Source organism: Mustela lutreola, chromosome 1, assembly GCF_030435805.1.
Source record: "Mustela lutreola isolate mMusLut2 chromosome 1, mMusLut2.pri, whole genome shotgun sequence".
Classification (NCBI taxonomy): Eukaryota; Metazoa; Chordata; class Mammalia; order Carnivora; family Mustelidae; genus Mustela; species Mustela lutreola.
In genome coordinates, this window is record NC_081290.1 from 262,560,782 (window position 1) to 262,585,316 (window position 24,535).

Sequence of the window (24,535 nt, forward strand, 5' to 3'; positions counted from 1 at the left end):
CACTGCATTGTGCGTAAAGAAGAGAGGAAAGATCTGGTGGGTCCTGTCTAGTTGATCTTGGAGCTGTGTTAAAGGCTTGACCATGTGAGTCTGGGGAAAGAATGCTTCAGTTTTCACCTTTTAAAAAAGATTGTATTTATTTATTTGAGGGAGAAAGAGAGAGCATGAGAAGGGGAGGTGCAGAGGGAGAAGCAGACTCCCCACTGAGCAGGATGCTGATGTGGGGCTCAATTCCAGGACCCCAAGATCATGACCCGACCCAAAGGCAGACAGACACTCAGCCAACTGAGCCACCCAGGTGACCCGCTTCAGTTTAAACTTAAATTCACACTTCCTAAAAACGTTCTGGTTTCACTTGCCTCAGTATTCTCACTAGTGACATGACGACAGGTAAATTTCAGAGTTCAAAAGCTTAGAATTGATCTCATCTAAACCCCTAATTTTAAATATGCCAAAATACTTACAAATTGCAAAGGGACTTGACCATTTTTACTCAACTCTTTAGTGACTATATGGAGATCAGAACTCATGTCTTTAAAAAAAAAGAAAAAGAACTCATGTCTTGTAACCCTGAGTCCATTATTCATCCTTCTATTCTCACCCCCCAAATAATATTAATGAGTAATAATTATAATTATTAATTACAATAATCACATATAATCGGTCTTAAAATGGCCACCCAGAAACTTACTGACAAGCGTATTTTCTGTAAATAAAATTTTAATAACATTCTGAAGATAGCTGTGATGTGAGATATATTTGATTCCCAGTGAAGAAGGAAAAGTGTGTCTTAAAAAGAAATGTCCATTTTCACGAGCAGTTTAAAGAAATCGCTGACATTCATAAATTTGTGGTGTATCCCATCTATCTATTTCACTCATTTAAAATATTTGCTTTCTTTCATCCCCCCCAAAAAAAATGAGAGAGAAAATTCTATTAATCTAAGCCATTCTATTCAGTATTCTGGTGCCCCATGTGTCAAAAGAACCTGCCATTCTCTTGGTGGACCTCCATTCATATATATATATATATATATATATATATATATATATATATATATGATGTGCATCATATACCTTTCATTGTGTGAGAATCTCATTACGCTGAGCCCAGTCTTACTTTTGAAGACCATGCATTTTATTTCTACAACATGACTGACAAATGCTTGCTACTCACCTTCATAGCAATGATTTTTCCAGCACTAGAGAAAAAACGTGTAGTTGGACTTACTGAAAGATGATATGTTCATATTTTAGCCTTTATGAATGATTTAAGGACTCTTTTGGCCCAATAGTCACAAGAGCTATTCACCAACTATTTCCAGTGTTCTTCTTGTTATGGTTGCATTTCCCTGACCCCTTGAGGTTAGGTAGAGCCCTGGTCCTTAAACTGTGAACACAAGTGAGGTCCATGACATGTGGGAGGAAGCTTTAAGACTCAGGGTAACATTGACACATTCGGTATCTTCTGAATTTGGCACCTGCAGAAATATGGATATGAAGTCTCTCTCAGACTCCCTCAGCAAAGATGGTATACAACAGAGTCCCTGAGGCAACTTGTGATGGGCATTTCACATAACTGAGAAATAAACCCTGGATCAAACCCCAAGATTTGGGAGATAGACCAAGTGATTCACAGGGAAAATTTGGATTACATCCCATTTTTGTCCACTTCACTAACTTTAGGTATGACATGACTCCATTAGATAATTAGGCATTCTGGAAAGTATTCATTTGGACACTGTACTTTTCAGTCCACAGTTTTTCCAGAAGAAACACTTCTGGAAAGACCCCCTCCCCCACTATGGAACCAATGCTAGTTTAAAATGGGAACTGAAGGAGAGGCAACGACCAAGAGAAATCAGAATGCACATTTATTGATGAGAGATATATACACAAAAGTTAAAACACTTAGTGAAATATTGGATTCACAGATTGCTTCCAGTATATAAAGAATATCCAGTTATTTTACACATGAAATGTTAACAGTAATCAGTCCACATGGTAAGAAAGCTCAAGGTGAAAACGAAAGATCTCAACTACCCCAGAAGTGCTTTGCCAATGAGGCATTGCCTAGTACCATATTGAAGAAATATCCCCAAAATTAGTTGAAATTTTTATCTGTTTTCATTCATTAGTCTTTAAACACATATGTGCTATCAGTGCTCTGGGCTACATGACTTTAGACCAATGGGGATGGTGAAGTTGAGGGAAACAGTTATTCTTATCTTTCATTCTGGACACACAAGAACCTTCTGAAGAAACCTTACCTAAAGGCTGGCTTTTTCTTCAGTAGGGTTTCCACCCGGAATCTGACAGGAGTTAAAGAGGCCACATTTTCCAGGAAAAATGTGTCTGTTCTGCCATCTGTACCCCCTCACTCCAATCACTGGAGAAGCCACTGAAAATTAATGTGCTTTGTGCCCTCATGGGATTGTGCAGGCTTCCCCTCCTTTTTGTGAAAGACAGAGGCACTTGATGTTCCCAACTGTGCACGGCCATTTTCCTCTGTCCTTGGGGAGGAGAAAGGGAGTGATGGGAACTGTCGATGCTACAGCATTCCAGGTAGTGATCATGAGACAGAATGTGTGTTTTAGGAGGCAAGTGGATATTTGCATTAGTTATCTCATCTCCAATCACTCAAAACATTCACACGGAGCCTACAAGGGAGAGGTCATACTTCCTTCACATCTGTGGGATCTGTGCCTCATCAGTTGTCTTTTTGTAACCCTGAAGCTTTATACTGACCATTCTTGGGCCTCTAGTGCTCTTTCTATGGACGTCTGTACAGTTTACTACAAGAACTGTGCTTCTATGGGGTTTTGCCTACATGGCAGTTAGTTAACATGACTCGAGAAACCAAGGGGGACAAGGTTCTTCAGAACCTCTAAGTCATGAGCATCCTGATCAGTATCTGGCAACCAGAGAGGCATACCTTTACCTAAGGACAGGATATAAGCATGCACATAAGCAGGCTAACTTTTTATCTTTCTTGAGTCCAATCCACCAAGCAAAGGAAGGCTGTAGATAAGTGTCCTCATTCTACCCCGACTTAGGCCTAGATCATCAGAAGCTCCGCAACTGTATTTGCCATGCATTGGACAGATGTCTGATGACCTTTCACTAAGAATCATGACACACACCCAACCCTCCCTTGCTCGGAATTGCATATTTACAAAGATGCTGGATGCCCAGACTTTCACAGAATCATTGGTACAAAGGATTCATAGAGAAGTTCTTCACTGATACGTACCGCTAGATCACATTTAAAAAGAGGAGAAGTGCTTCACTAGTTATCTAAGAGGGAAAAATAGGGTTTTCCAAAACACCCAATCAACATGCCTACCACATTTAGATGAAAAGCTAAAGATAACATTTAAATTAAATTAAAATACATCTATACACCATTTCACTGAAATTACGCATAGTTACCTACATTATAGCTACACAAAGTGCACAGGCACTGTTCTTCATGCACGAACCAAGTGTTACTGTAGACACACAAGAACTTCATGCCTTGAACAGCTCTCTGGACTCGAAAATCACAGATACAATCATTGCCAGTTGAGGGCACTTCTCATCTGTTTGCTGAATGAGGAACAGTTTCAAATACATACCAGAACACTTTCTATGGAATTGACAATCTTCTCTAAACATGGCAAAAATACTAGCGCTACGACCATATCAGAAAGGGTGTTTGGCAGAAGGAAGACCCCCTGGTCTTCGCAGTGGCTATTGATTTGCCTTTTGGGGGAATTACATAGATCATTATTCACCTGAGGACAGAATCTACCTGGGCTCCTTCTAAACTATTTCAGTGTGACTCTAAGCTCCCACCTCCAGCCCCAGTGATTAAGGGTATTGCTTCATAGCTAGTACTAATAACCTTTTTCTTAAAAATATGTGCTCAATTCACATAACAGTGTGACATTTACTAGCAATTTGCTTGGCAAGCATGAACTGCAACAAATCTGTCCCGAGTTGCTTCCTAGCACTCATCCTCAAGCTCTCTACTCAAGGTTTTCCAAAGCCAATTTTGACATAAATGGTTGGGGGGAGGCAGGGGAAGATCTGATACAGAAATGATCCCACGCTCATCACCTTATTTTTCGTCATCTTACTTTGGTGAAATTTGAATGCTTAGCTGGAAAAACAAGGAATTAGCACCATTCCTCAAATTGAAAAGACTGATTGTTTAAATGCGTATTTTAACCAGCTAAGAGACTGAAGTGATTCCTCGTTCTTTATGGTCATTTTGTTCATTGAGGCGTGAAGGACAAGATTCTTAAATTTTTTGAATGCGGTTATATGCTCAGGAAACAACTGATAGGCTCTGAGTTGCCATAGAAATGTCTTGTGCTCTAATTAGTTATAATTCTACCTATGTGGTTATATAGAAAATACCATAAGAAAATATCTGTCTGCAAAATTACAGATACGAAATAGATTAATTCAGTCTACACTGAGCTCTCTGTGATTTATGAAGAATAGATACAAACCTATAACATTATTAAAGGCTAAATCAATATTAAACATATAATATCCAGGACTATAAATACATTTCCTCATGCTCTTTATAAATAATAGTAAAGAAGTCCAGGGATTTGTTTAAAAAAGAATGTAACACAGGGCTGGAGGAATTTCGCTGGGTGAGATACTGATCACAGGGCAATGGGTTGTCCCTGGTAACGTCGGTTCTTACCAGGAAGCCAAAATGTATCTGCTGGCAGCAAGATCAAATTAGATTCACAGTTTGCCAGCTCTCTCCTTAAGCCGTAAAAAACAAATAGAAAAACAATATACAAAAATCCTCACAAAAGTAGTCTTTTATATACAAATCTCTAGAGCGACCAGATAATCTGATCTGTGTTGTGCAACATGGGAATGCAATGCTGAGGTTCCCCAGGGGGAGGAGGAAGAAGAGAGGAAGTTAAGGTGATTTATGGAAAGATCTGGATGCCCAAGGTTGAGTTCCTAGTAAGGACAATTACTCTCCTGGAGTAGTAAGTAAGCAACCAGTGGGCCAGCTTTCCGATCACACATCTCAGAGGATTCGCTGCGTGCATGAGAAACCTCAGAGCTGTGCTAGACCAGCTTTCTCAGTGAGTGCGTGCAATTCTCTCCTACCATAGGCAATGGCCATTTCTAGGCAGGCTGAATAGATGCCGTGGAGAGAAGCAGAGCCCCAGAGGGAGCAAGGCCCTGACAGCATCATTCCCGTCTCCACCAGGAATGACAAGGGTCACTGTCAGCTGTTATGTTCCAACACTCACCCAGGGATCGGGGGTGTCTCCGGAGAGACTGGAGACCTGTGATGACCCATGCTCTAAGTCATGTGTTGACTCTGCAAAAGAGTGGGTTCTGTTTCTGTAGCAGGGTTTAGTCTCAGCACAAAAGGGCCCTGTGTGACAATCAGAAGGACTTTAAAAATCTCAAAATAGATACTTGGTCTGGAGGTAGGAAGGTGAAGCCAGGCTGGACATAGGGAAAAACAAAACAAACAAATGAACAAAACCATGAGTAATAATTTAATAATAAGTTGAGTGAATCAAGTAAGAATGTGCGGGCTTCTCTTGCTTGTCTACAGGTTCTTCCATGGGTCAGTGGAGAATTAGCCTTTGTCTTGCTGCCTTTGCCTCAGGCCTTCTGCACTTGAAGACCAAACAACAAAAACCCTGGCCTAGTCCTTTCTGTCTTACATTTATGTCTTGCTTCCCCAAATCTAAAAAATTGGGCTTCTTTGGCAACCAAGTAAATACCAAACCTATTCCATATTTAGCAGAAGCATGGGCACAGGGCAAGGACAAAAGCAGGGGGCCATTGCAGCCATACCACAAAGTGCAAGAGTGTGTTCCAAAACCGAGCTGGTAGCCGGCACCTTGCAGACAGACCGTGCCTTATATCTACCCTAGAAACCAGCCCAACTCCACTCTTGTAAGATAGAGCTTCTCTAGCTGGGACAGGATGCCCACGATGAAAACAAACCAAGAGGACCATTTGAAAATGAATTCAAATATCCCTGCAGAGAAGGGACTTAGCCCAGGATTAGCCTGTGCTCAGTTATGTGCATCTGCGTGTGGGCAGGGAGGGAAGGTATTAGTGTGTAAGTCTTGCACCAAATCTCCTAAGAGGGTTCAAGTTTATTTGCCAAAGGTTCCCAAAGTCCCATAGTGGGTTGGCAGTTAAGACGGTGTGCAGAAAACTGTGTGCTTTGGGCTCAGAGTGGGTTCTGTTACTACAGCAGGAACATTCTCAGCCCCTGAGGGAAGTGCTACGCTCCCCTTGCCTCCCTGGCAACCGTCTTCTTTGAGCTGAATGGCTACTTCTACTAAGACAGTGAGTGAGGCCAAGGGCCATTTTGTCAAAGGATGTCTGTTTGTATCCCAGAAAACCAAACTACAGATTAACGTGGCCATCTTCCAAGCTTGTTGGAAAACATCAAAGGAAGAGAAAGACTTGAATTTAATATCATCCCAAGGGGACAAAAAAAAAAAATCCAAATTGATTATTCTGTATTGTGGGCCACTCTGACTTAAAATATAAGCAGGTCATACTTCACAGTAGTAAGCTTCTTATGAAAAAAGAAATTCAAGCAGAGATCGTAATATCATGGATTCTTAGGGCCCCAAGAGGGTTTTAATTGCTTAATCCAACCACTTTGTTTTAAGTATGGGACAGAATGAGGCTTGGGCATCAAGTGACTTGTCTAAGTTACACAGCTCAACATTGGCAGAGTCTAAGTCAAACGGTTGTTGTATCCAATGGCATTATTTCTCATCCTCCCTGTGTCATCATGTGAATTCACTGTGTTCTGCTATGAAATGAGATAATACTCAAAGAAGATCCCTTGTCGTCTTTTCTAGAAACAACCCTTGCCCTAACGCATGCAGTGCTTTACTAATGGTCTCTCAAGCAGCAACAATGACAGGTGGAATGAGAAAGGAGGAGGAAGAGTGGGAACATGGGTTTTCCTTTTGAGAAGACCATGGGCAGCTATAGCATGAGCAGCTTTGGACTTGTTTGACCTAAAGAGAACAATCTGCCTATGGTGTCTGCCCGGGTTGGCACTCGATGGCCCTTATTCTAGATTCCAGCCAGAAAGTACCAGAGATCCTGAGGCCACTCATTTCTGGCAACTAGATTTACAAAACTCTCACTTCAGGATTCCTTCAGCTTATTTGCTTAAACTTACTCTTTTTAGGTTCTCAGAGGGTATATAGAGTTAAGTGAAATAAGCTGGTCAGAGACAAATACCATATGACTTCACTCATATGGGGAATTTAAAAAAACAAAACAAAGGAGCAAAGATAAAAAGACAAAATGAAAAAATAGAGCAAACTGCCGGTTGCCAGAGGCAAGGTGGGTGGCGGGGATGGGTGAAGTAGGTGAAGGGGATGAAGAAGACACTTAGCATGACCCTAATAGTCCAAGTGGGTATTACGACAACTGAAAAAAATCTGCTTGGTCCTTTTGCTTGCCTAGGGATGAATTTATTTGGAGAATAAGAAAGGCAAAAACACCAACCTAGACAACTGTATGGCCCCAAGAATCAAAGAGCAGGGAAGAAGAGCCACCTCCATTGGGTATAACTGCTGAGCACTTTTGACCATCAAGCCAAGCAAGAGGTACGAAGACCTTCCCATTAAGGGTTTGAACCATAGAAAAATTCTCTCTGAGCATTAGTGTACTTGTTCCGACTTACTGCTGTATTTCATGGGAAACTATAGTACAGATAGATTCCTTGATTCTGACAAAAGTAAAATATTGTCATAGTGTTTGCTTTTGGGAATAAAAGGAAGTGTGGTATTTGCAAAAACATGGAAGGATTGGATTTCCTTTCAGGGAGCAGGTAGATGAGTTACCCAACCCTGAAAGGTTTTCTTGACTAGACACTTGCAAGTGACATACTTCCCCATGCAAGGTTGGAAGTGGCCTGAGGCCCTCTACTCAGTCATTGGGATTCCTCAGATTTCCTACCGGGAATACATATCCCCATACATTGAATTTCCTCTAAGCCTTTTTCAGTTTCCACAAGTCTGAATCCAAGACTGAGGCATTTGGCACTCTTTCTTTCGGCCAACCAATATTGCAGAGGAGAAGCGAATACTTGTCTTTTACCGGACAAGGTAACTTCTTCAGGCAATAAGACTACAGGCTGTGTTTACACACCCAGCAGGAAATAAAGAACTGAATCTGATGTCTATGTGGTTCAGATCTTATTACCTGAAGACCTGGACCTCTGTGGTCTAGAAGACTGCCTTGATTTCTTTGATGCTCCGCATGGGAGGCATATTCCCAAAGACCTAAGGTAAAGCCTTAGCGTGAGAGAGAAGCCATTCTTCCTGCTGATTAAATTTGGCTTATTGAACTGTAGTTGGGAATCAAATGGTGGTTCTACTTGGGTTGCTGTGGGCAAAAATTATAAAGGGGAGGATGAAAGTCTGTTTAATTGATTTTTTTCTCAAAATGATTTGGATTCCTAAAAAGAGTGAATGAGTTAGTAACAAAAAATGGTGTTGCCAAAGCCCTGACTTACAGACCTTATGGGATGCAGCGTGTGGATCTGGCCTCCTGTGTCCATATATAACTTATGCATCATCAAATATTAATGGACTGTTATAAGCATTTACAACTGTGGTGAACCTATTAATATAAATCTGTGCACATAACGGAAAGATTATGGGTATCTTATTTAGAAAAGGGTTCTTAGAGGTATACTCTGGATCTGTTTGTCCTGTTTATGGCACTCTTGCTGGCCAAGGGAAGCCCTAGTGGGCATGGCATAAGAAGAATGAACAAGACCTAAAAAAATAGAGATCACAGTCATACGTCAGCTCTACATACATCCTGGATTTTCGGGTTAGTCCTGACTTTAACAGATTATTCATTTGTAATATGATGTGAATTTCCAGATGAAAGTGATTTCCTAAATACATTCTCATGAAATGTATTACAGGTAGTCTAAAACCAGAAAAACATGTTTTGTTAAGCTGTACACCTTGCTTCTTCTGAACACATTGTCCCCTTATATATTTTATAGAATAACTAGGAAGACAAAGCAAAGCAGGAAGACACTGAGGCAGAGTCTTGGGGAGACAATCCCAAGACCACTCTTTTGAGAAACACGTCAGCATTTACAAGTGCTAAGCTGGCCTTAAACAGCAAAACCCACAAACTCCTTGGTGCCTCGTCTAGATCCTTCTCTTCTCTATCACAAAGCTCTTGGGAGCACCACTTAAAGACAATCCATAAGAGTTTCATAGCTAAATCCAGGACCTGTCCTCTTGACCCACAGTATCAGCTCTAAAGGGTGTATTTATTGTCCACTACTGCATTTCACAAGTCCTTGGTGACCCAGTTAACTGTCCATCTAATGAAAATGAAGAAGACCAATGACACTAAAAAGAAAAAAAGGCAAAAAGCTGCTTAATACTGCTCAACGGTGGTCCTTATCCAAAAATAATGAGGGTCTGAGAGACAAAAGCAATCAGAATCTTATATCTCTCATATGTTCCGAAGGTGTCTGGTTTGGAAGAGAAAAGTCACTAGGAATGGGCAATAAAGGGTCCATGATGTCTATGTACAACCTATTCTCAGAGCATTTGGACAGTACAACTCTTGATGTGTACCCAGCACCCATCTGCCGGTCTCTGATGACCACCTGACTCCTATATGTAGACCAACTTTCTACACACTCCTCAAAGTCAGTCAAATGTACTTTATTTCTCAGTGATTCAGGTTCAAGTTCCCAGCAATCTCCCAGAGCCTGCAACCTTAGGAAAATACTGTGAGTTATTCAACAGAAAAGGATAGTAGAGAAACTGACAAGTTTAGTGTGCACAATCCACCACTGGGATTCGTTGGGTGCCTATGGCCTACAAGGCACGGTGCTAATCCCCTTATAGTACTGACTCCTCAAACGTAACAGCCTTGAAGACGCCATCTTGAAGTTGTGAGGAGCCATCGTCTGCTCCCATTTCATGGCTTACGGCCGTCTTGACTTTGCCATAGGAATGTCACCTTTCTGGAATTTTGCACGTTTGTTTCCTGTTCCTTGCTACACAGAAGACTGGGAAGCAGATTGACTCTGCTTTCAACTGTGCCCTGTAACTAGATTCAAGTGCTTTGAGAGAATACAAGAGAAAGCTCTCTATGTGCTAGATCATGGACAGTGTTTTGTTTTTATCGAGAGATGGTCTTAAAAGCGGCACAGCCAGCGTAACTGTCCTCTCTACCTGTGAGGAGAGTAGAGTGGTTAGACCTTCTAGGTTAATGAGATTGTGACTGAAATAATTTGCGATTAAAAATGTCTTTTTTTTGGTTAGAAATACAAAAAAGAATTTTACAGCTGGAACGAAGAAAGTAAAGCATCGATCAAATCATCTCACTCGATTTCACTCTGCCAGGTGAATGCCAACCGAATTGGAACATTTGACTCTGGTTAAAGTTGACGTTGGCTGTGCTCTCGTTTGTCCACATGCACAGCAACGCTATGCAGATTACATCCTAATCCATTATCATCATTGAGAGCAAATTACGAGGACTTTGAAATTTCAGTAATGATTTCCCAGGACCGGATAGGGCAGAGCAGAAACTCAGTGGGTTCCATAATTGGCTGCCTTGAAGAGCATGGTTCCTACTACCATTCTCTTTGAAATATTTAATTGAGAGAGTATACAGAAGGTAGATTCTCAGAGTTCCCAAAGACAGGGGTTTGCTTTTAATTAACACATGGACCACCCCTAAGACATTTCAAGAGGATTACGTCTAGAGGCTTCTAACAGAATCTCTTGTGTGTACCAAAGCAGAAGCAGGGACGACACCTGAAGGAATCACACACTGAGTGTCTGCTCTTTATCCAAAGTCCCCAGGATGCACCACATGCTTTAATCCCCTGGGAAAAGAGGATCCGCAGCTCTACATTTAGAGAGTAAAGGGAAGCTGGCCAGAACGTGTCTTCAATTCAAACGGATTCCTCCAGCAGCCTCCGTTCAGACAATAACACAGGTGAGAAAATGAGGCATTTACAAAGCATCACTTGGCAAAGACACCGCACCGCGCTTATCACTGACTCACGACAGATCCTTGAAGCCTTGGCTAGCAGATTAAGTAAACACAGAAATAGATGCTTTTTTTTTTTTTTTCCTTTTTAAGACAGCTTTTTTATATTCTCTTTTTACCATAAGATACGCTGGGGAGTTTGTTCAAAACTTTGCTGAGAGTCATGTCCTTATTTTTCACGTTTCCACGGCTCTTCCTCGACTCCGCCGTCGGCGGACTTTCCGTTGGCTGCCAGAGTCACCTGAAAATAATTATCATCAGCATCCAGCTAACAGGCCGTGAACCAGAAAACCTCCCCCACGGGTTATACGGAGGAGCACCAGATCCAAGCTTCGCTCTACAACCTCATTACTACTTTGAAATGTCATTCTTTCCCAGCAGATTGGGAGCCCATCTTGCTTTTCAAGATGGATTTGTAAATACTGAAAAGTCCACATTGGCCTTGGGGAGTATGGAGGAGCTAGAGACAATCTGCAGTTTGAAGAATAACTTCCACTCTGATTTTAGGGTTGGGGGCGTGTCAAGCTGCACACAGACCCATCATCTAAGAATGCAGCCCTTAACAAAACAGTGTCCTTGTGCTACTCCATACAACCAGAGAAAACCCCCCGGAACTCGACAGCTAGTTCTACACATGCATGTGAAAGGTTCAGTCCCAAGGAGGCCAGGTCGGTTTATACGTGCCCAATTGCAAAATCAGAGATCGAGAGAGTCTGGATACCAGATACGCTATCCAGGCTTTAAATGTGAAAAAAGAAAATAAGGGATTAAAAGCCAGAGATCCGTGACAAGTGGACCTAAATGATTTCAACGCAGACATTTCATAATCAGGTATCCCTACCAGCCTGTCTGTATCAGGGCTTCCCTGGCTCTAAGTGAACTGAACCCTTACACTGAACAGGAGGTGTTCCCCTCCGCTTCTAAGTCGTTTCCTAGCTTACCTTCTGTCTGTCTGTCCTCAACGTCATGTGCAAACTTAAACCCACGACTGATATTCCACATAATGGAGAGACTGGATTTATGGAAGCATTAGGATATGGAAATATGACAAATGCAGCAATGTTTGAAAGAAATCCGAGCTTCTTCTTACCCGAGTGGAAGTGAAACACACGCGTTAGAAACACACACAACATGCCAGGGACAGAAAACGAAACCAAGCGTGTGAAGATAAAAGCTGTTCGTTGCGTTCCTCCTCCGAACCCCGGAAGGCCCCCTATATTCCTTTAGAAAGACCATGCAACAAGCCATGACCATCCTACATGCAGTTATTCTGATAAAAGTGTAAAAGTTCATGCACAACTTCAAACTACGGTGACAAAGGCAAGAGTTTGAAAATAGAAGAGGCCAACAGGATGCGACGATGCTTGAAGCGGTTAACATCTTGACCAGAGCTGCAGCAAATTTGTTTCCCCTTCAGTGAACTGTCAAGAAAGACTGCCAGGAACAAACTATCTGCCTGGAGAAAGCGGTCTGTTCACTCTCACCTTGAATGTGCCTAGTTGCTTTTGAGTGATGAACAAGATCAAGAGCTGTCCAGAATCATAGGTCAAGTTCAGGTGCCTCTGGAACACCAGGCAGCACTCAGGGTTGGGCCTGTTATTGTCATCATGGTTGAATACTGGGGCCTGTGTTTCCAAAGTGGCTGGGAGAGCAGCTTTTTGTTTTTTAACATTTCTTTCTTTTTCTGGCTGGGTTCAAAGAAGCTAGGGCATGGGGCGCCTGGGTGGCTCAGTGGGTTAAAGCCTCTGCCTTTGGCTCGGGTCATGATCCCAGGGTCCTGGGATTGAGCCCCGCGACCGGCTCTCTGCTCTACAGGGAGCCTGCTTCCCCCCCCCTCCCCCACCTGCCTCTCTGCCTACTTGTGATCTCTGTCTGTCAAATAAATAAATAAAATCTTAAAAAAAAATAAAAAAAGATGCCAAGAAGCTAGGGCTCCACTCACCAGTCCATCTCATCTCTGTCTCCTTCAGCCACCTGGGTAACAGAAAGCAAGAAGGAGTGGGGGACTGGCGGGAAGCATTGATGTCCCATCTTGTTTAAAAATAGTGAGACAGAGAATGGACCAGAAGGAGGTTTAAGCCTTTACTACAAAATTATACATTCGCTTTGCTGTCCTTCCATGCCCATTTCAGGACTTGGCAGATAATGGACCCCCAATAAACATTTGATGAATGATGAAAATAGAGGAGGTCATAGGAACGAGATGGAGGTGCTAAGCGAAACCCCACAAGGCACACAATAAATACTTGTTAAATTGAGCATAAAGCCATTCCACGGGAATGTGGACCCTTGTTGGCCCAGACTAACATTTTGATGGAGAATAACCCAGCATGTTCATTTAGATGTGGGAAACACTAACATTCCAGGAGAATGGAATATGTGCTTTAGGTACATCTGAATTTCTAATAATTTGAATCATTTTCATTGAGTCAATTAATTTTTGCAGTTGTCTCTTGATGGGCGAGTCCTTCCTTAATTTGTACTAGAGCCTCGGCTCATCCACTCCTGTACCTGATATAGAGGAGAGGAGCAAAAGACTGTTGCTGGTCCATTAGATTTCTGGATCTATGTTACAGTCCAGTTAAGAGAATCACTCCTATGCTACCCTTAATTGTCCAGCAGAAGCCATGGTTTATACTTGGAATGACCCAGAAGGAACCCAGGAAGAAATTAAGTATTAAATGAGATCTTGTCAACAGGAGTCAAAAAAGGATCAGAAATCTGTACAGGGTACAGATTCCCTCAGTTGCTTCCCGGAACCATATTAGTAACCCAGCCCGCAGAGTTGACTCTGCTCACCTGCCAGGGTTTCTCCAAATTTGCTTCACTCTGGTCATGACACTCTGTCTTTGACAATGTCAAGTTAGTTACAATGAAGGCTAGACAGAGCCCATCAAGCTTGAAGACTTAGTACCCAGTAGCTTGTGAAAGAGGCCAGAACATCCATGATTCAGGAAAGATAGGGCTGCCACTGTAGGAAACGTGGTTATCTATGAATAATTGTCCTGAAGTATGGTTGTCCTTTACTTGAAATAGCTCCCCCATTCTTGGAGCAAAATGACTGCCAGTTCAAAACTCACCTTCTCACAAAAATAATTAAGGGAAAGATAGTTGTGCAAAGTTGGGTGGGTGTATTTTTGACCAATATGTAATTAATATACAGCAAGAAGGAATAGTTATGCTATGTAAAGTAAGTGATTCTGGGTATTTCTCTTGGTGTTTCATTCAAGGAATAGAATATTTGAAATCCAGCAAAGCTTTAGAAACCACAAATTCTTTGGCAAAATATTCAAGAAAACCAATCACATTTGTGGAGTCATTGGATTGGGGGAGGGGGCATCAGAATGACTGTTTTACATCACACAGACAAACCAAGCAAGTGATCAGCTCTCCCACTGTAAGACCTGATGATTTCCTGGTATGTTAGACACAGAGTTAGATGATCTGGGACTCACAGAAGCTTGGGTTACATGATCCTTCAGAGAAATAAATGTGACAATAATACATGCAGGGATTTTTTGTGCTTGCCTTAGGAAATCGAGCATGCACTATTATATACAGGTCTCAATATCCATGAAGGGGAAAGGTACCTTGCACTCATCTACTATGACAGAGTTGTGTGCAGCATAGACACATTGATTAGAGTTGCTTTCCCTGTGGTTCTTCACATCATCATAAATGGACTGAGTCTTGGTCATTTCAATATCTTCATGCACTCGATGCTGGGAGTCAATAGTATCCAGCTCAGACTTGGAGAGGTGATAGACAATCCCAGCCCCAAAAGAGTCCCCCACAACATTGACTGAAGTTCTCATCCTGTCCCTGAGAAAAAAGAACAGAAAACATTTAGTGAAGGAGCAGTGACATGGTGGCCAAGAGGCCAAGGTCTAGAACCAGAGAAACCTGGGACTGCTCTGATTTTTCCTTTGTCTGATCTGGGGCAAGTTACTTAATTTTTATAAGCCTTGATTTCCTTGTTGGTCGATTGGAGATGACAATCATACTTCATCAGCTTGTATGAAAATTAAATGAGATCATGTATATAAAGGGTTTAGCAAAATCTCTGATGGATGGTTAAAAAAAAAAAAAACCCAATTGGGGACGCCTGGGTGCCTCAGTTGGTTAAGCAGCTGCCTTCGGCTCAGGTCATGATTCCAGCTTCCTGGGATCGAGTCCCACATCGGGCTCCTTGCTCAGAGGGGAGCCTGCTTTTCCCTCTGCCTCTGCCTGCCATTCTGTCTGCCTGTACTGGCTCTCTCCCCCTCTCTCTCTGATAAATAAATAAAATCTTTAAAAAAAAAAACCAATAAACAATAGCAAAAAAAAAAAAAAAAAAAAGGAGAGAAGGAAGCATTGGAGGAAAATAGTTCTCAGATCTCGGAACTGGCACCCAGGCTCCAACAAGTAGAAGGAAAGTAGGAGGACACTACTAGTGGTGTCCAGCAATTCTTCCTGATGTAAACAATTCTTCCAAGACTCCAGATTACCTCCTCTTATGTTACTTATTAATTCTACCTGTGAATTCTCCTATAGTAGAGAATTCATCTCTTTGTAAGGACTGCAACTAACAATACCTTTCCCAGAGCACCTCACTCTTCCCACAACGCATACGTACACACGGACACAGCTAATGGATGAGAAAACCAGCCACAATTTTCTCCCTAATCAATATGCGCAGAGGCTGTGGGTCCTGGAAAAACCAGAATAATTTGCTATGCTCTCTCTATTAACCTAAAAAAATAAAATCTTCCAGAGTGCCTCTTGAATCAGGAAGTGTCAAGAAAACCCCTTTCTCAAATCTTTTTCCCAAGTTCTGATTTGAAAAAACTGGATGGTCCAGAACTCTCCTTCTTAGAAAGTCAACCCCAGGAAAACAGAGTTGTTAGGAATAAATTGTGTTCTCTAGTCCTTTAGTACAATTGGTATTAAGAGTCCTTTTAACCTTGTGTATGAGATACTAGAAGTCTGAAAGAGAAGGATGCTGGAAAATCAAAACCTTTTTTTCTAAAAAGGAAAGAATTTAGGCAAAAATGTTGCTAAAGACGTCATAGTTGAGGACACTCTAGCCTTTAATTAAAAAAATTATAAGGATCCTAAAATTAGTTCAAGGCAAAGTGGAAGTTTTAATTAGTTCTTAGAACAAAGTCCTAAAATAAATTCTAGTTGCTACTATTAAATCTATTTCTCATTAGAGAAATGAAGCCACTCCAGGAGGAATCTGGCCTGGCTTCCTTGCAAGGAGCTTGTGAGCCTGCCAGCCTCTGGTTTCAAGTAGAAAGATGTTCCTCCTGTAAAAATAAAGATCAGAACCCGACTTCAGCTCTCAGGAGCATATTTCCATCTGAGAATGCTCCTCTCCTCCCTTTTGCTTTGGAGAATCTGCCTCAGGGTAATAGACTCTGAACACAAATGAATACTGGTGCTTGAAGTCCTCCACAAAATTAAGTACCATAAAGCCAAGATTGGTAAGAAGACCCAGAGTGAAGGGATGAGAAGGTATTCATGATGATAGTTAAGAAAAGATATATACGTCTGGAGACAGCCTGGATTCAAATGCCAGCGTTTCCTTCTACTTGCTGGACAACACTGATCATACTTAACATTTAACTGTGAGCCCTAGTGGCCTCACCTGTGAGATTAAAATAATAAAAATGTCTGCGACACTGGGTTGTTGCAAAGATTAAATAAGATAACAAAGTGCTTAGCACAGAATTCTCTGAGACATTTAGCAAGAGCTCACAAAACATTAGTTATTACACGATGATGTGTACTCTAAATATTACTATAAATCTTATCTAGTCAATTGAAGTCTGTTTTGGCAGCACTTGGGTAGAATGCCCAAACATGCAGAGTTAAGCTACCATCTCCCCCTAGAAACATTAACTCTATTTGCAGGACAATCCTTACGGTGGCCCCCCAGCTAACCTGCTGAGTTCTTTATCCATCACATAGCGTTGGTCCCCTTTGCTGTGTTTCAACTCTACTTTCAGTTCCACCCGGCATGTGTCCTGAGCCATGAACCCAACATCCTTGACCAATTGTTAAATTCCAAAGAGCATTCAGGTGAAGAGGAATTCTCTGAGTACCCATTTATATCATGGCCCAAAAGGATCTACCTTACTGGCAAGCAGATGAACTGAAGGCAGGGGTGGTAGAGATGATGCTGATGATGGTGATGGTGGTGATGAGGACAACAGCTGATATATCACATTTAATATGTCTAGAAATATGCTCTACAGGTATTACCTTGTTTAATCTCTCTACAAATGTTGCAAGAAGTATTTTTTTAATTTAATTTAATTTTTTCAGTGTTCCAAGATTCATTATTTATGTACCACACCCAGTGTCCATGTAATACATGCCCTCCTTAATACCCACCACCAGGCTCACCTAACCTACCACTCCCCGCCCCTCCAAAACCCTCAGTTTGTTTCTCAGAGTCCACAGTTGCTTGTGCTTTGTCTTCCCTTCCAGTTTACTCCAATTCACTTTTCCTTTCCTTCTCCTAATGTCCTCTATGTTATTCCTTATGCTCACAAGTAAGTGAAACCATATGATAATTGACTCTCTCTGCTTGACTTATTTCACTCAGCATAATCTCCTCCAGTCCCATCCATGTTGATACAAAAGTTGGGTATTTATCCTTCCTTATGGAGGCATAATATTCCATTGTATATATGGACCATATCCTCTTTATCCATTCGTCCGTTGAAGGGCACCTTGGCTCTTTCTACAGTTTGGCGATTTTAGCCATTGCTGCTATGAACACTGGAGTACAGATGGCTCTTCTTTTCACTGCATCTGAATCTTTGGGGTAAATATTGGTAGTACAATTACAGGGTCAGAGGTAGTTCTATTTTCAATTTCTTAAGGAATTTCTAAACTTAGTATTCATATTTAAGAAAGGAAAATTCAGAGGGACTTTGCAAAGTTACACATCCTAATAAAGTCACAGAACCAAATTCAAGCACAGGCACTGAGCTTCCAGAATCCACAATGCAAAGTGCCCTGGAGCCAGACATCTTTGATTTTGAAACCAGCTCCGCCACTTCCTAACTGTAAAACCTGGGTCACTTCCCCTACCAGAATTTTTCTCAAGCAGGCAAAATACCTATTTTATAGGATTTCAAGAAGATATAACCAGTTCCTGACCCATAGTGAATATTCATTATATGCTGGCTCTTTCCCCTTTTGGGAAGAGCCATCACCCACATCATATGGGCAAAAACACAAGACACTATGCTCAAGGGTTAATGAATTTTCAGTTTAACAAATCCATTGCCACCCAAATGGGTGATATAAGTTTACAAATTCTCATTTCCTCAACCCTTGACTTTCTTTGACATCAGATCCCAACTCTCCAGAGCAGCCACTGAATCGACTTTTCAGAATAGAATATCTATTCTCTCCCATACCCTCAGGCCTCCTTGAATTGGAAAATGAACTGACCAGAGGAAATAGCTATCAGGCCAGGAATGAATGAAGATGGGATCAAGTAGAACCAAAGCATGCTGATGTCTGACACTAAAATCAGGATGGGAAGGGCCCTAGATTTAGAGCTAGAACCCTAACCCAGATCTTCTGACTCTCTTACCTAGAGCAAATCACCTCTCAAGAAACATCTGGCATGCCTTAAGAACTCATTAAAGATTGATTACAGGAGCACAAGAGCATCCAAATGGCTTTGTGGAAATAAGAAGAGAACACAGACTCTAATACTTGTTGAGTTCTTTGCTTGTTCATTTTATTTATTCAACAGATGTACAATGAGCATCTTAGTGTGGGCAGGACATTTTGTCCAGTGCGCTGGCAACAAAGAACAAGAAAAAGCCCTTCCCATGCTCCCTCTTCCCCCTGGAACCCACACTCTCTTTACTTCTCTGTGTCCCCCATAGAGTGAGATAAATGTTATTGTAGGAATAAGTGGTGGGTGCTCTGGGATTTTGTAGGTAGGACATTTTAATTATGCTTGGGCCCCAGGAAAGACTTGAGTAGAAGTATCTCAACTTAGGTCCTAAGGATAAGTCTGGGACAAAGCGGCAGAAAAGAAATAAATAATGTGAAATTGAGGGGATAAGAACACCTAAGAGTGTTTAGGAGGCAAATGAGTGGGATGAGAGGCAGAAGGTAAGAACTGACCAAATCATGTATGGCCTTGTCAGCCAAGTTCAAGAGTCAGGTCATTATCCCAAGATTGATGAGGAGCCACTGGAGAGCAAGACCATGCTTGTTCCAGTATGAAGGATGTTCTGAAGGAGAACAAGTCTGAAAGAGTAAAACCCACTTAGTGAAGATGTGGTGGAAGGTTATAAGACAGAATTACAGGACTTGAGGACTGACTGGTTATAGAGAATAAATGAGAAAAGAGTCAAGGGTTCCTCTCAGGTTTCTGGTTTTGGGCAACCAGTGAACAGTGCCACCATATGTATGGGATATGAAAGGTTGGGATGAGAAATGTTCTCAATACAGCTGGAACACACCGGGTCTGAAATCTGGTAGCCAGCAAAGAAGAGAAGTCCCACAAGTGGTTGGGAATATGGACTATCAGGAGAGACATAGAGAGTTAGGAGTTGGTACCTAAAGAGGTGATGGGTGGATGCCACAAGTGTGTTTGGTTCATCCTTGGAGGGAATGGAGAGTGAGAAGAGCAGGCAGTATTGTCTGGACCATGAGGGTGACCAAGAGTCAAGAAATGTGCACAGGCATAAGAGTCTGCAAGGATGGAAGAAAAATGGAAGAGTTGGGGGGAAGCGTGTTTCAAAAATAAGGGTGTAGTGGGGCGCCTGGGTGGCTCAGTGGATTAAGCCGCTGCCTTCGGCTCAGGTCATGATCTCAGGGTCCTGGGATCGAGTCCCGCATTGGGCTCTCTGCTCAGCAGGGAGCTTGCTTCCCTCTCTCTCTCTCTCTGGCTGCCTCTCTGTCTACTTGTGATTTCTCTCTGTCAAATAAATAAATCTTTAAAAAAAAAATAAGGGTGTAGTAGAGAATATCAATTACAGCCAAGAGGTCAGGTAAGAAGAGTAAAAGTGCCCCCTTGGTTTTAGTGACAAAGAAGCCCATTACTGATCCAACCAGGGCAGGTACAAGCCAGAGGCAGAGAGAGAAGATGGCTCACCATGGATAGAAAACTGAATGAGAAAGAGAAAGTGGCGCCATTATTTGTTATCAACGTATTCGAGGCAACTGACTGAGAAGGTGAAGGGAGGGAAAGGGAGATAGAGGGAGACAGGAGATAGGATTTTTAGTTTGCAGCAGAGGCCACCAGGGGAATGTCTGACCAACTCTGGGGAAGTCCAAGTCTAGCTAAAAGTAGGATATGGGAGTTTGCGGTTCCCACGTGGAAATTTCTCCACAGGCGGATACTTTCATTTTGTCTCACAACTAGTCCTGACTGTTCAGGAAACTCTGCTGACCTCAAGTCCTTCAAGGCTACTTGGTAAAAAGAATTTTAGAGTGCTTGATGCTATCCTTGGGTTTGGACACTGTGTGTCAGAACTATGAAGAGAAGACAAAGGGGAGGTCAGAATCGTTCGCTGAAGGGGATCCACAGCCACAGGTGCCCTAGCTCTGGGGCCACCAAAGATGAGAGAGGGGCTTGCCTTCCTTATTCATACTGACAAACCCGGTCTGGTTCTCTGGGAGAAAGACAATTGCCACGGTCCTTTTTCTCTCTTTTCTATCTCTTGATCTAAGTCCTCTGGCAGGAGGGTGTTAGAATTGTTGGACAGTCCTGGTTCTCATGAACTAACAGAGCCGAGGGAGCAGGGTCACCCAAAATCTATCTGGTTCCTTGTATTGGACTGAGCCATATGAAATTGCCATTTCGACAGTTCCCTAAAGCCAAACATTGACAATTTCATGTGATTCAACTTAGCATTCAGACACAAACCACCATGTCTGCCTCTTAGAATGCAGAGTGCACAGTGTGGCAGAGGGGTCACTGAGGCCCCAGACCTAAGAAGGCTGGCACGACCCAAACCATCTGAGGGCTAAAGCCACATGGGGATGAGAAGGGAAGGAGGGCCCGCCGAAGCACTGGGGAAGAGCGTGAACCTTGGATGGGAGCCCGGGCTGCGATCCCAGCTCCGGCAGGGCAAGAAACGTAGCTTTTCCTACTCAGCTTTCTCATTTGTCAGCTTTGGAAATAACCCCTCCCTCCAAGCATGTTGAGAAGATAGTAAGTGCTAATGTGTCCTGAACGCTAATGTGTCATCAAGGGGGCCTCTGCCAAACTCTGCATATAAAAGGCCTCACAGTGCACAGGACACAAACCCAGTCGGGCTCTTCATCCTTCTCCTCCTCCTCCTCCTCCTTCTCCTCCTCAGGAGTCCAAGTGAAGAGGGGAGTAAACCACTTCCTCTTTTGTTTCCTCCACCAAGTCTTGCACACTCCTCTTTTTGCACTTAGCACAACTCGGCTGGGATTTTTTGACCACATCTGTCCCCATTACTAGACCACCAGCTCCTTGAGTGCTGATACCACGTGGTCTCGGTTGGTGACATGGGCAAGATGGAGGGAGGCGGGTGGGCAGGCATGTGAGGGAGAAAGGGCAGGGATGGGTTTGTTGAAGAGGATGGAAAAACTCTAGAAAGAGAAGTATCTTTTTGTTTGGCAAATATCTGGCTGGCTGTCTTGGTGGTGAGAAGTTGGGGCCAGGGCAAGATGTAAAGGGAGGAGGAAGGAGATGCCGACAGCCTAAATTACCTTGCCTACAAAAACCAGAGAGGTGTCCTGATTGCTGGGGGCGAACACAGAGGTGGAAGGAAGAGCAAGGCACAGAGAGACAGGGACCGAAGGGCAAAATAGAGCAGGGAGAGGAGACCAGGAGGGGGGTGGTGGGCACTGAAGGACTTCTTTTAAAAGAAAAGGGGTGCCTCGTATTAAGTTGTTGTTTCCAAGCTACCTGAAATTATTAAGTGATTACTTCAGTGAAACTAAACTCAAGATTCAATTGTAGATAAAGGGACATTTTCCCTTTTTCATCTTATCACTCTCCTGAGCTTTGTGCCTCCCCTTGTTTTTCCATATTTCTTTTGTGATACTTTAAAAAGTGATTTTGCTGTGCAGGACTGTACCCCCACCCCACCCCCACCGCACCCCTGATCTGTAATTTCACCACCTTGAGCCAGGGACGCTTTGTCAGGAGAGGGAAGGACTTAGGAGAAAGGGTCACAACCCATCCTAGGGTCGACATAGAATGGGTAACGTAGAGAGAATTCTATGGGACTGGAAAATCAAAGCAAATATTTAAACATACGCCCCTAGAATCTTCAGAGCTATGGCAGATGTAGGAACTCATTTCTTCTTTCACCAGACACGGAGTAGGGCTTCAACCAGTTCTGTGTGTATATGTGCATACATGTGTCTCAAGTAAGAGAACGAGAATCCAGGTGGATAGGCCCAGACCCTCAAGGAACAGCCAGATCATCCGGGTTTGAGTCCCAGATCAGCCATTCAACATGCACTAAATCAAGATAAGCTATTTTTCTGTGAGCCTCCGTTTCCTCAATGGTTAAATGGGGATAATACCATTACCTGCCTCATGATTTGGGGCAACTTTTAAACAGGTCCAAGTAAAGTGCTTAGAATACTGTCTAATATTAAAAGGGTACTTGCTGAGTATGAGTTATCGGTATCCTGAGTCCTTTCCATCATTTTTATTGACTAGATGCGAGAACGGCCAACTGGTGTTCAGGGAAGAACCGAGGGGTGCCTGGATGGCTCAGTAAGTAAAGTATCCGACTCTTGATTTCAGCTCAGGTCTTGATCTCAGGGTCATGAGTTGAAGCCCTGCTTGAAAAAGAATCGAAGTGCTGATATCCCCAAATCAGGGACCCCTACTCTCCCTTCCCTATCTCTAATCCATGGCTTCTGGAAGTGAGGTCCCTGGCCTGCATCACTGGCAATCACTGGCAATACTAATTCTTGGTCCCCACTCCAGACCTCCGGAATCTCCAGGAGATCTTGGCGCATGCTCAAGCTTGAGCATCACTGCTCTAATCCCTCCAGGGAGGGATGCTAACAGGGAGCTTCAGAGCTCCCCTGCAGGAGGGAGGCTGTAAGTCTCCCTAGTAAGTTCAATTTCAACTCTGTCCCCCAGCTAGTAAATCTGTCCCCAGAAACAATCTCACCAGCAATCTTATGTGATAAGTGGGTCATGGATCCCCTTGGGTTTCACTGTATTTTGCTTTCCTTTTGCCGCCTGTGGCCAGACCTGGTTATTTATTACCTCTTCCTGGTACTGGTTCCTTCCTGCTTCCCTCCAAGATACAGCGGTGTCAGCGAGTTCTCTTAGAAATAGGTGCCGAGGATTCCTGACACAAAGGGCTTCTTGGACCCTGGGGAAGGTTCTGGTTTTACCAGCCCCACCCATCCGGTGTTTGAGGACTCCGGCAGTTTTCGGGGCCCAGAATCTTCGTTTTCACCATGACATTTACAGAGCAGCCAAGCCTGCCCATCGAAAAGCATCCAGGGCTTGGCGGGCAGTAATGAGGCTGGCCAGTCTCCAGCAGCTGGCAAACACTGTGGCACATTAAATGTCACTGCAGGCTTTGTTTGGTTTTAAATTGAAAAATTGCTAGAGTTATGAGAGCTTACAAGCTTTGCCTGGAGAGGAAAAAAAAGAAATCCCTTCACCTTTTCTTTTTCTCTACTTCACCGCGCCGCCCCCCCCCCCCCGCCTCCACCACCAACTGTTTCGCTAGGGAATGGCCAGCCTCCCCCTGTACATCTGTGTCACCTCTTCCCCCTCTCCCCACTCACACTGTAACAGGCACCCAGTGGCCACAGAGCTCATGACCAAGAGTATGCTTCCAGAGCTCCACTTGCTGGTGAGCAAGAATGTGCCACCATTACTAATTCAAAGCAGATCTGACCTAGCTACAGACCCCTACACACATTTTCCCAGGCTCCTCCACCCTCCCTTTTTTCCCTCTTCTTAAAAGGAACGTTCAGGCTTATTTGTATACAAACATCCATCACCCGCAGAATCCTAGTCCAGGTCTTAAAACCAGTAGGGCACTCAAGGGCATGGGGTATAGACTCTGCTTTTAAGCTGACAAGTCATTATTCTCACTGTTCACATGACAGAGCTGAAGTCTGGAGGGTAACTTGCTCAAAGTCGCACAAAGAGTAAGTGCAGAGCTCAGATCCAGGGCTCCTGACTGTTTGCTTTCTTTTCTCTGGGCACAGAACCCCCAGCCCCTCCCACACCTGAGATCCAACCCCAGAACCAGAAGACAGCTCTTCATTTGTACCTTCCTTCCCACGCCAGCCTGGGATTGAGTTTTCTCATATAGAGTTTCATCAATATAGTTAATCCAAATGTATCATCAGTTTTGGGTTCAGCCAACTCCCTTCTGCTGGCACGTTCCTGCCCTGGAGTTAGGACGCCCTGCTCTCGGCGCAAGTACGAACATGTGAGCGCTGGTGTGGGGTGATGGGGAGGACCCAGCCCTCCTATTCCATTCGCTAGT

The 24,535-nt window shown here is 43.2% G+C and overlaps 1 protein-coding gene across 4 annotated transcripts in view; it reads right to left on the reverse strand.

Annotated features, from left to right (window-relative positions):
* Nucleotides 1–1,856: 1,856 nt before the first annotated feature.
* The window catches only part of SLC1A2 (solute carrier family 1 member 2), a 144,596-nt gene continuing 121,917 nt past the window's right edge, over nt 1,857–24,535 (reverse strand). For all 4 annotated transcript variants that reach the window (XM_059139788.1, XM_059139779.1, XM_059139803.1 and 1 more), the window contains exons 10-11: nt 14,651–14,882; nt 1,857–11,301 (exon numbers count right to left, since the gene is read on the reverse strand). In XM_059139788.1, the coding sequence (XP_058995771.1) occupies nt 11,230–11,301; nt 14,651–14,882 (304 nt within the window). In that variant the 3' untranslated portion in view covers nt 1,857–11,229. The remainder of the gene's footprint in view (nt 11,302–14,650; nt 14,883–24,535) is intronic.